The sequence below is a fragment of the Lampetra planeri genome, chromosome 49 (assembly GCF_965212315.1).
Source record: "Lampetra planeri chromosome 49, kcLamPlan1.2.h2, whole genome shotgun sequence".
NCBI classification, from domain to species: Eukaryota; Metazoa; Chordata; class Hyperoartia; order Petromyzontiformes; family Petromyzontidae; genus Lampetra; species Lampetra planeri.
The window spans coordinates 5442740-5455038 of NC_136155.1; the positions used below are offsets into that span (position 1 = coordinate 5442740).

The 12299-nt window shown below is 48.2% G+C and overlaps 1 protein-coding gene across 1 annotated transcript in view; it reads left to right on the forward strand.

Moving 5' to 3' along the window:
- Positions 1-12299, forward strand: part of LOC144733953 (BMP/retinoic acid-inducible neural-specific protein 1-like) — a 107186-nt gene that overhangs the window by 42076 nt on the left and 52811 nt on the right. The window contains 1 exon segment of the mRNA XM_078615984.1: positions 8597-8787. Within this exon segment, the coding sequence (XP_078472110.1) occupies positions 8597-8787 (191 nt within the window).

Sequence of the window (12299 nt, forward strand, 5' to 3'; positions counted from 1 at the left end):
AATTTCCACAAAATGTAATTGCAAGGTTTTGAGACTTTCAACTTTTGCAGCGTAATCTCTGCAAGTTATTTGCCGCGTAATGAATAGCGGCACGTGACTTGGGCACACGGTGCCTAGTTTTTCTTCTTTTTCGAAGTGAACGTGTTCGTGTGTGGCTCTTTGTCAATCCGCTGCTGGATGAAGGCCTCCCTACGGCCCCGTCGGTCACGGGGGCTTGTATGACCATACTTCACCACGCTTGTTAGTTGGGGTTTGGTGAAAGCGCAAGGTGGGGGAACCGGTTTTCAGACGTTGCTCGCCAATGGTGACATCAATTATGGACGGAAATTGAAGTCGGGATCAGAATCAGAATATTTATTCATACTGGAGGAATCCGATGAGCTATGAAGCTCGTTTTCACAGATGTCCAGTAAGGGCGGGTATGGACGTTACAACAACAAGCAGGAAAACATGATGGTAGTGCAAAGTTCATGAAAGGTCAACAAACCACCCATACACATTTAAAGCCCACTGAGGTATTAACTTATTTTTCAGAGGCGATCTGGTCACAAATGATAGCTCAACAAACAAAGTGGCCCACCATTTGGAGATTTATAGCACCGAAGTAATCTCATAATCTCAATGCATGTCTCTAAATGTGGAGGGAAAACCCGGAGGACCCGGAGAAAAAAAATCCACCCTACCACAGGGAGAACATTCAAACTCCAAATATAGAACAGGCATCGGAGTCGGGATCGAACCACCAACCTCCTCTCATACCAGGCAAGGAAGATAACATCTCATCACCGTCGGATGCCGGGTTCATAGCTTGGTGCATTGACCCGTGCTTCCGCCACTGCGTCCCGCGTGTTTATGTTTCAGGGGATTGCTGGAAGCGTGCTATCTGATGAATATCAAGACATTAAGACAGCGTCCGTAGGGTCATTCGTAAATTATTGAATGTCAGATGCAAGGTGTCGCAGAGGCCACGTGCTCGGTAAAAAAAATAATAATAATAAACGACACACACACGTTGGCCTAATTAAAGTTGTAAGATCTCCTTTGCAAAATAGATTATTTAAATTGGCTTCCACCCAGTTGAATGAAGGACGGCGATTGACCAATTGATCGAGATGCCGCTGGCGAGTTCAGATATCCCTGGCCACCGATGTTATCCATAGCCAGGATTCTAACTCGGGTCACCGGGTTCACAGCGGAGTGTGCCAAGCACTGTGCCACTGTTCTTCATCGTGAAACACTTAATCTGTCATTAATATGTGAGGAATGCACACTGGCCCATGAGCACTTAACTTCTCTCCCGTCTTTTCGCGCTCTGAGCCATACGTGTTGAATTCTGCGTGTACGTTGATCACGATTGCGTGTGGACAAGACAAAACGCGAGATGACGTACAGAGACACTAAAATACAACCGAAAGATCTTGGCCGTTCAGCCACGCGGTGCAATACAGCACCGTTAAGCGTACGGTGCCATGCGACCACCCTTCGTTGCAAACCTGAACTGCGCCATCACGGTGCCCGATCCATCGGATACCAGCTACCGTGGACCCAGATTCGCCCAAAGAAAGCCGACTTCTGGCATCGTAATCATCGTCAGCCATGTTTGCTTGTTGAAGGCATCCCCATCAATCTCCCACCAGTCTGTGATAATAATAGTCCGTAGTTTTTTTTTTGTTTAGGGATGCTTTCTGCCAAAGCGCACTTATTTATTCTAATATCCTGGATGATGTCATGAACATGCGTACGTTCCGTTACCCAGAACGTCTATAACGTGTCAAAAGAGCAATCGGACGTCGGCTTCGGTGCTACTGACGTGCTTGAAAAGTTATCGGTCATCGGATTTTCTTGGAATTCCTCCCCCCCCCCCCAAACTCCATTCATTCTCAAAATGCCTGGGCCCTTGTGCGAATTGCAGAGCCAATATTGTCACGCCGCACAGACGGCGCACGTCTTCCGAACAACTCCCAGGCTGATGCGACGTCTCGATCAGCACTCTGCTGTTGACGCGAAATTTGAACATTTCTTCACCGTTTGCTGTGGGGACGTTAACGAGTTAACACGGCCACAGAGGTGCGTCTCTCTGCAATGAAATCATCCGAATTGGTCTTCTCAAAGGGGGGGGGAGGTTTGGATGGCATGTGGCGGTCCAGATAGGTGGTGTTTTTCAAAGCGGCTAGTGTTATAAAGATATCTTTAAGTGCGCATATTTGCAAGCTTGACAATGCTGTAAAGAGCAAGATAAGACGGGTGTTTGGAAGCCGCTGCTTTATGTAATATTTGGTTCATCATTGATATTTTGAAGGTTTTATTTTTCTCCAAACTATTCATAATGTTATCGTCTCATTGCTTTATGGATCGAAGCCTTCTCTGAAGTTTCATTTCATGAGTAAAGGCATTATTCGCCCTGAACTTGCAATGAAAATCAACATCAAAATAGTCCCATTTAGATAGATAGATAAATAAACACGTACGCCTGCTTTTGCCCCATTCAATATTTTGAAGGCAATGGACGCCGTTTTGGAATGCTGGCGTTCATCGTCAAGGAAAAGCAAAACAACTTAGGAGTGAGCCGAGTTAAAACTAAACGGCGCTGCTTTGTTGCAGGCGAATTTCCGCCGCGTTCACGTTGCGCCGCCACCGCAAATGCGTCGTTTACCATCTTGCGCCTGGGTAGGCCAGCCACGGCTTCGGCGAGGAAAACACACGCACAACAAAAAACCGGTGTGGGCGGTAAAGAATTCAATTCCGTCGCGGAGATATTCAGCAAAAAAAATGCAAGCTTCGATCGATTCGTCGGGGATTAGGGCTGGAGAAAGATGATTTTTTTTCTGCAGGCAGATTTTTTTTTTTGCTTGCGTCAAACGACGAGAGACACGAATCGATGTTTTCGTGCGAGGCACGATTTAGAGTTTCATCGCGAGCTCAAGGCCGCAGCTTGCTGGCAACTGCAATCACCGCCCAAAACCCCCCTTGCTCCTCACCCGTGGGAGGGTGCTCACACCAGCGTCGCATTTACACGCTCCCCAGAACGAGCGAGTCCGGATTTGCGCGGTTGGCGACTGTATGGTGCCAAAGAAGTTCAAGGCGCGAACGTACATTGCCCGGCTCGCCAATGTGAAGGCTGAGGGTTCACATGTTGGCCCGCTGGGTCGACTTACCCCATCCTTCTCTCCTGCAGGGTCAGTAAAGCTAGTACCGTTTTGTCGTGGCAGTAAGTTAACCTTGTAGACGGCCAATATCTTATACTGCGGATGTATGAATAAAATGAGAAAGAAAAAAACGCAAACGCGCTGTCTGCTTCACGGTAGAAGTCAAATATCCTCCGTGATGTTATTACAAAAGTGCCAAGATCCAAATTTTCCCAGTTTGAAAAATTACCAAATTTTTGCAAAGCTCAATGTAGCTACATCGTCACGTACCGTGTAACTACTGCAGGCTACGACAGTCTGGGAAACATAGCACCCTGCATTCGTGAGATAGCCTTGCACAATAAGAATTGCGCGATCACCAAACGTTCTAACAGTTTTATATGCAAGACTGGTGCCCCCGTCATAGGCAATGTGGATTTTCTCATTGCTTGCTGAGCACCCGCGATGGAGATGCACAGCGCTCAAGGCTCGTAGGATACTCACATACAAAGGTTCCTCATACAGCCTTTGCAGACTGTTGGGGCAAGTTCTGTTAGCGGAGTAGCACCTATGAATGCCGGCACGTCACACGAGGGGGTTGGTTGCCAGCACCACGCCTGAGTGACGATGTTTACTACACACCGCACCGGGTACTCATTTGAGGCTGAGTCGACCTAAGGGAGGCCCAGTACCGGTTCAGATAATCGTCACTGGTGTTGGCCGCGAGCGGGAATTGAACTCGGGTCGCTGGGTTTGTAGCACAGCATACATACATCCATCTAAACTCATTTATTTAAAACGATTGGCTACGTACGGTGCGAAAGAACTTCAACGCACATACATAACCACCACACGACCCGCTCCCACACACATTGCGTCACCGCAAATTGATAAAACCCTCCCCTTTTGCTCGGTTAAGTGCCTTCGATAATAACATTAGCATTTCACAACATTGATAAGTTTTTACACGTACGACATTGTACATTAATGTCAGAGTGTCGTGTTTAACATTGGAAGGAGGCGACGAGAGAGAACAAAAAAACAGCACTGCCATTCCACGGTCGTGCTCTGGAGAAAATGCTTCTCCTTCTATAATCAAGGGGTGCACTTTGATGGCATTAGCTGTGCAGACACATAACTAATGCATGGCTGTTTGGCTCAATATACACAGACAAGCAATTAATTTCGGTACGTCAAAGCACACTGCAAAAATGTAATTATCTCATGCACTTACGTTTAAAAAGGCCTTAAACACACTTGCTGCCCCGACTATTAGTATTGTGGCGTTGCACGCGCCTCAGTGTGTCACATCTTCAACGTCGAATGCTTTTATAATGTTTCCCGCTTCTTAGCATACAAGAAAATGAAGTTATTTTTTTAAGCGCATTAATATGGGTAGAATAATACAGATTGTTTTAAAGGTGCTCTTTAAGTTGACATCAAGGATGGCATCGTGTTAATTTTTTAAATTTTCCCAATACCATTAACTTATATCTGGAGGGAAGAGGTGGGGGTGAGGGTGTTTAAAAAAAAAACATTGATTAAATTAACGTCAGCAATCTAGCATCAAAAGCCATCGAAGGGCAATTCACTTACAAGTAAATCGTCGCACATTGAATAGGAGAGGTGTGTTTTTAACTTTTAATGCAATTACAGATAGGCTCAATTGCCAAGGCAAGCAGAGAATCCATTACCGTTAGAGGTATGAGCCATGCAATTAAACACTAATTAGCTGCTCGACCCCCATTTTTAAAGTCATTAGCGTTGGGGTCAAAGTTATGACCAATTTTTTTTTTTGCTTTTCATAATTTATGAAAGCATTTACGTTTACATTTTTTTTTTATCTCGTGCGATAAAGCCATCGTCATTATTGTTTCAGGGGCCATGCAGGTGTCATGGAGTAGTGGCTCCGGATCCCCTAGGGGGAAGGGCCCCACTCCGTTATTTTCCTCTCGCGGGGATGTAACATTCGCTTTCCCAGCGTTCCGTTGTCTCAAGGGCGTGCGATCCACGCGTGACGCTAACGGCCGTAAGCTCCCGGAGATGTGGAGGGGGGGGGGGGGGTGGGCCTCCGCTCTCTTATCGACACGAGTCCTCGCACGCCGGAAGGGTTTAGCTAAGCGCCAGCGCGCTTCCGACAAAAGCGCTCACGCTGGCGAGATGATAACTACCCCGCCTGGTGTGCAGGAGGTCTTGGGTTCAATCCCGACCCTGACGGTGCCTGTACGTTTGGAGTTTGTGTGTCTCTCTCCCCGTGGTCGTGTGGGTTTTTCTCCGTGAGTGTAGGTAAACTCCGTTTGTGGTCGCGTGTGCGGTGTGATTTCATGCCTCGCTCTCGCATCTGTGTTTCCGGGTTGCTACCGCGTGTTGCTCGCCACGATGTCCGACGTTTAGCCCCACGTGCTTCGAGCTTCATTAGGAACTGAATCAATTCAGCCACACGTTCACAACAATATATACACGTACATATATCTACCGGCTAATTTGAGAGAAGGCAGAAATGCGCGTGGCATAACGAGGCAGCCGTGTAGCACGCCTTGGGATGTGTCTCCCGCCTGTATCATGTTGAACTTCTTTCGCACCGTACGTAGTCAACCCGTGCTAATCGGAGGTGCGACCTACGATGAGTTGCTTCAGTTGGAGAAGCTCCCAGCACGTGGATAATTAAGTCACTGCAGAAGCTCCTAGCACGCGGAGAGAAACGTCGGACACCGTGCCGAACGACACGGTGTACCGCATGGAAACACGGCGCAGAGCCGCACAGCAATGGTCTGATTTTAAGTTTCGCTCTCAAGGATGTACTCATTTAATCGGTTGGGGATCTTGTATACTGTATATTAAACTGAATCGCGATCGCCGTCATCCACGCATCATCTACGAGGTTAAGGTGTACACCACATGGTCACTCTTGAACTCTGTTTGCGCATTTTTAAATCACGAAAAATTGTAGATTCTACAAAATCGCAATAAAAAAAAATATCATCTTACGCAAAAGCAAAACAGCGGAGAGCGTGCCACGCAGCCAGCGCCACAAAGTTGTGGCAGGGGGAAGCGATTGGTGCGACGCATCCAGCAGAATACAAGTGTTAGTTAAGATGCAAGCACCATAAATACCACTACTACTACAGATAACGTGAATTTGTTTAAGAAAATGAAGAAACAAATGTCTTCACAACCGGTGTATTAAGACCCGCGTGTCGCTGCGAGTTGACCAAGTCGCGGCAGAATCACGGTTCGGATTCCTACAATTCGGATTGAATGCAACTTATCGAAGATCACGCGAGCAACTGGAGGAACGTCCCAAGCCGTCGCGAGCGGCTGCCTTGTATCGAGCACTCGCAGCCGAGATCACCGCCTCCTCTCGCACGAGCCCGTGGATATTCCACCGCCGACCCATCCCGCGGCCAGGGGCCTGCGGCTACAGTAAATTAAAAATGAACAGACGCGGGGAGATGCAATCCGTTTTTGTGGCCTTAGCCTCCTCAACCTTTTGTACCCGGGTTCAACTCCCGTTCGGTCTAATGGGACGTAGGTGTCCTTTCGCTGACAGCTGTTGGGGACACAAGGGAAATGAGTTTGGACGGTTTTAATCCGGCCCTTAGTGGACCGGCACTAATTGGGGGAGGACAAATCCATCAATTCCACTTGGAGGGTTTATACAGACAGGCCTGTCAATGGTAAATGTCATTCCGGCGCAGCGTGGGATTCTCCGCTGAGATTGAAATTGCCAGACCCGCTATTAGCAAAAGAGGGTAACGGGGTGGTCAAAGACGAAGAGAGAGAGAAAAAAAAAATCCAAGATTCCCTTGAGGCTTAAAAGAGTGGAATAGAGTGTGCATGGATTTTTTTATTTTGATCAACAAAGTGCAGTTGGTGGTGTGTGGGAAGTGATTGCCCATTCGGATTCACGTCTCTCTCCCTGCGACGGCCATGAGAACTGCAGTCATTAATGGAGTGCCTATAAAAGGGCATCTGACTTTGGTCGATTGGTAACGTATGTAACTGTGCGTACGATGAACTTCTTTCGCACTGTACTTAGCCAACCGTGCTGATCGGAGGTGCGGTGGAAGGAGAACAAACTAAACTAAAAAGAAATGAGTTTCCAATCTCGATTTAGAAGTGTAGAGCTCCAGTGGCTTCCTAATATCCGTTTAATTTTATATATTTTGTGGACTTTATTTGTATGTATATTCAAAGACCTCGTTTGTTACTTGTGCACTATTCCCTAAGGATCCTGTACTTGTGCTCTGCAATATTAACGTTTTTTGTCTTTATTTTTTGTTGATGTTGTTACTGATGCTGTGTCCTTGTGCCACTGATCTCCCTCGCAAGATAGATGGGCAACTGGCTAAACGGGACCATTATCTCTGTGAGCAAAAAATCATGAACCTAAAACGTATTTGCATGTATGCCAGATTGTATCAATACAATAAAAAAAGCACATTTTTACGAAATATTCAAAGTTAATATGTTGTAGGTTGCTTTCTCAATATTTTGTCATTTTAAGCGAGTACCCAGTGTGATATGTTAAACATCAGTACCGGGGAGACAAAGGCAGCCGGAGGTGGTGCTGGCCACCCACCCCCTCGTGTGCTATGCTGGCATTCATAGGTGCTCGCCAACAGTACTTGCGGCCAGAGTCTTTGTATTCGTGTATGCACACGTGGCCATACCTGCAGCAGGCCATATCGTGGATCTCTGCTGTACGTGCAGATCCCGTATGTATGTTGAATTTATTTCACACCGTACGTAGCCAACGATGCTTATCGGAGGTGGGGTGAAGGACAACAAACCAAACACAAAAAAGCAATTCAAAAGAAATTAGTTTTCAGTTTAGAAGAAATGAGTTTCAATTGAGATCAACACGAATTTGTGATGGACCGGACTCACAAGAGTGTGCGATAACAAGTGCCCAGACTTGCTTGCTAACGCCACTGCTGCCAGACGGGCCTCCACTAAGGAAGCTTTGTTGGCCTCCTTTTCAGGGTATTTTGGCCTCATCTTCCACTCCACGGAAGAGGTGGGATTACCCACAGTTTACCCCACCCACCCACTCACCGCACAAGACTTGCCGATCGACTGCCTCTGGCGGTACCCATTTATACCTCTGGCCGGATGGAGGAGGTTTGGTGTATTTACGAAAATTGCCGATTGTTTCGACTGTCACGCGTGGAGGCGAAATCGAACCGGCGGCCTCTGGATTGCAAGTCCAGCGCGCTAACCAATGCAACCGTGGCTGCATCTCGACGTACCGTAGATGCTGCACACAAGCAAAAAACAGTGCCCCACAGAGGAAAGGCGTTATGGCATTTCGACTTTCCGATCGACTGCCGGTGGTGGTACCTTTTTATACCGCTGGCTGGACAGAGGGGGCACGGGGGATTTACAAAAAAATAACCACAAAAATCAGTCGTTAACAGCTGAGTACGGTGACCCACATGCGTTTGTGCGTGCGCGTCCGTCACATGCAGGGAGTTTGCGCGATGGAGGGTGAACAACGTGGCGATCGGCCGGCAGGAGGGTCTGGGCGCCAACGTGGGCCTCGCCCCAGAGTTCCTGCAGACGCTGCGCCGGCTCGGCCGCCGGCCGTCGGCGCAGCAGCTCACCGACGGGCTCATCCGGCGCTACGGCACGCACGTCCTGCTCTCCGCCACGCTCGGAGGTAACGGCTTCACCGCCCCCCCCCCCCCTTCTCGGTATCAAAGGGCAAAGTTCCAGATCAGTTTTGAGCGCCGGGGCATTGGTATATGTGAGAATGCATATTGAACTTTTTTCGCACCATACGTAGCCAACCGTGCTCATCAGAGCTGCTAGTCGGAGGTGCTCATCTGGCCCAACTTTTCCCTTCGCGGCGTGAGCTCGACGCATCCGCCGATCGCACCTCGACGTCAATCTTCTAACCTCACCGCACTCCCCCCCACCCCCCCACCCTCCTTACAAGCTCGTCACCTCCCATTTCTCATCACACCCACCACCCTCAGTACGAGTGCGTTCTTCCCACTCCCGCTCATCCATCTCCTTCCCATTCGCTCTCCCACCCCCCCCCCCCGCCCCTTGCTTTACATTTCAACCGCAATCACTGCCTCCTTCACCGTCTTTAGCACTGCCGTCGTTAGCATCGGATTTCCACCGGTACGGATAAAGATTCTGGTTCTGATCCATAAAAAAAACAATTGCACTCGTTCGTCTTCAGCCAATTGCATTGGCACTTTTAAACGTCGTCTGAAAAGGAAGATGGAAAAATAGAAAAAAATGATAAGCGATATAATATGAACTTAGAGAATGAACAATAATGATTATTTTTTCATGCCACTGTTAAAATACATTAAATAACCCTATGTGTCCTGACTTTTGGGCCACCGTGTGTATGGGTCCTCTCATTAACGAAGCTTCAATCTCAGCTCGCTCTGCCCAGGGCAGGCAGCACAGGCAGGTATACGCCACGAGATAAGAGCTGTTTGTGTGTGTTTTTGAAATGCAACCTCCTTCAAGCCTGGCAGGACTAATGGCCATCTGCCTCTGCCAGGTTTAATTGGCCCTCTGCCAACACGTGAATTGTGCCCATTGAAGTCGATTTGGCCTGGGTCCCATCTAGGTCATCTGAGCATTGGCTCTGGACAGAGATAGTAAAATATGTGAATGTGGTCATGGGTCCACCACCCCCTCTGGTTTTGTTCTATCGATAATTTTCTAAAATAATGATTGCGACCGGCCGGACGTACGCTGACGAGATGGAGCGACGAAATCTGGTTGTGTGCGGGCGCTACGTGGACCGTTACATCGCAGGATCGTAAAAGGTGGCGGCGGCTATGGGAAGCCTTCATCCAGCAGTGGATTGACCATGCACTTTGATGATGAGGAGAATGTGCCTAGGAAAGCCTCACTGAATTTAAAGACTGCAATGGACACCCGCATTATTTTTTTTATGAATGAGCATTTGTCTCGTGGGAGTAATGCAAAGTGCTGAGAGAAACCCACAGGTACGAGGCGATGGCACTGAAAGCTCAACGCAGATTAATTAAATCAACTTATTATAGCCATGGGGATGCTACCTTGTGGTGATAGTTTGCACGCTGGGCTTGCAATCCAAAAGTTGCCGGTTCTGTCTCCTGGCGTGGCAGGTGCAATGGTGGTGCAACTTCATTATTTCAACCTGACTCTGTCCACCCAGCGGTTTAAATGGGGCCACCACATTTCGGTGATTGGCAAGTCACGTGTGGTGCGATTAAGTTCAGGTACCTTCACCTCATCCAAGATATCTGGCCAGGATGGAAGACTGGAGTGGCTCTCTAAAGCTCCCTCTAGTGGAGGCCCTTCAACCAGCAGTGGCGTGGGCAAAGCAATTGCAGGACTGCACCTTTACTCTTGGTGTCACCTCACAGCCCAGCTGGTTTGGGGGTTTCACTCATCTCTGTGTCGTCCACCAATGCTCGCCTCCAAAGAGAAGGGTCACGGGCATGCAATATATCAGTTACGTCTGTCAGCTGAGATAAGAATGTCATGGTTGGAGAGGGTAAGCAACTTGGAAGTTCACAACAGAGCAAGGCAGGAGAATTGCTGCATATTTCATCAGGAATAAGAAGACGTCGTGATGGATTGGACATGTGGGCAGGATGGAGGAGGGAATGTTACCGCGACTGAGACATTGACTGGAGTGGCAACCCAGAGATCAGAGACCCAGCGGCAGTCCAAAAGCCAGACGGTAGTGACGATGAGACTTGAAGAGTGGTCTTATATAAACTGCCCGTGAATATTTTTCGCTAAGGGGGATGGGGTGGCTGGTGGTCATGCCAGGTTTTCGCAGTTGGGGGCCGAGGATTGCCATGTATAATCCTAACTGAGTCATCTGCGGGGAAATAAAAAAAAAATTGGGCAAAATATGAACCATGACGCCGGCACACAATGGCCTCCTCCTTGCGATTGACGTCACTGGATCTTTGACATCCACTGCGAAACAGACGGCACGCAGTATTGTTGCGGTATTGATCGGGACGGCCTGCCGGCTTCGAACTGTGAACCCTCCCGCGACGAGTGGAAAACGCACCTACGGCTCGGCCATGTCAATTGTTTAACAGCCGGCAGGGATTTGCCAGCAAGAGAGGAAGTGGCCGTGAGGTGTGTTTGCTCAAGAGGTCTTTCCCCCCGCACCTCCGATTGGCACGATTGGCTACGTGCGGTGCGAAAGAGGTTCAACGTACGTACGTGCAGAAGGGGATTTTTACATCTCACCTCACTGTGTTGTCCGTTTAAGAGGAAGGTCTCGGGTCACGTGTTTTCTCCCACCCTAACTGTTTTACATCTGTAGTATTATTATCATTGCTATTGCTTCTATATATAAAAAAAAAATATTTACAGCCATCAGTCAATAAAATACCGGATGGAGGCCTCCCATCCTGCGTTGGTCATTGAAATAGTTTGACCATAATTCATCACACTGGTCAGTGCAGGTTGGTGATAGAGGGTGGGGGGGTGGGGGGGCGCCCAGGACCAGTGAGATTCCATATCAAACCCAGGCGGCCGGGGTTCGTAGTGCAACACGCTAACCGCTGTACCACCGCTCGACGTACAAATCGATGTTAATCGGCAGATTGATGCATCGTTATACCCCTTGCGTTTACGGACTGATAAAAAGCACAATTTTCCACGTGAATAATTCCCATTCGGATAAACACCCCCTCGGTCTGTCTATCCGTATTTACCCGAGCGATGTTTGTATGAATGCTAATCGGGTCATTGCTCACCGCTCGTGATTGGAAAACAATGAAAACTTTGCAGTGACGGTGGCAGTAGCAAGCACTTGACCCCGAGTGTGAAGTCCCATAAGATGTCGAGTTCCTGTTAGAAATCTGTGATGCTCATCGAACACAAAAAAAAAGAAACAAACGTGAATCAAACTGTAGCGACCAGTGGTCTCTGCTGTCCTGTGGGGGCCAGACGCAGAAATAATTTTCTGTGGCTACCCCCCCCCCCCCCCCACTTTCAATTTATAATCCCCGAATTGAAATGGTAAAAGGGACACTGACAACTTGATGGAGAAGTGTAAAGATGAGAGAGAGGAAACTAAATTTGAGATGAGAGAAGAGAGATGCGGATGAGACAGAAGTGGAGTGAAATCTGAGATGTCGTCAAGGGAGAGAGATGTAGTGAGATTAGAAACGAGAGACAAAGATGAGC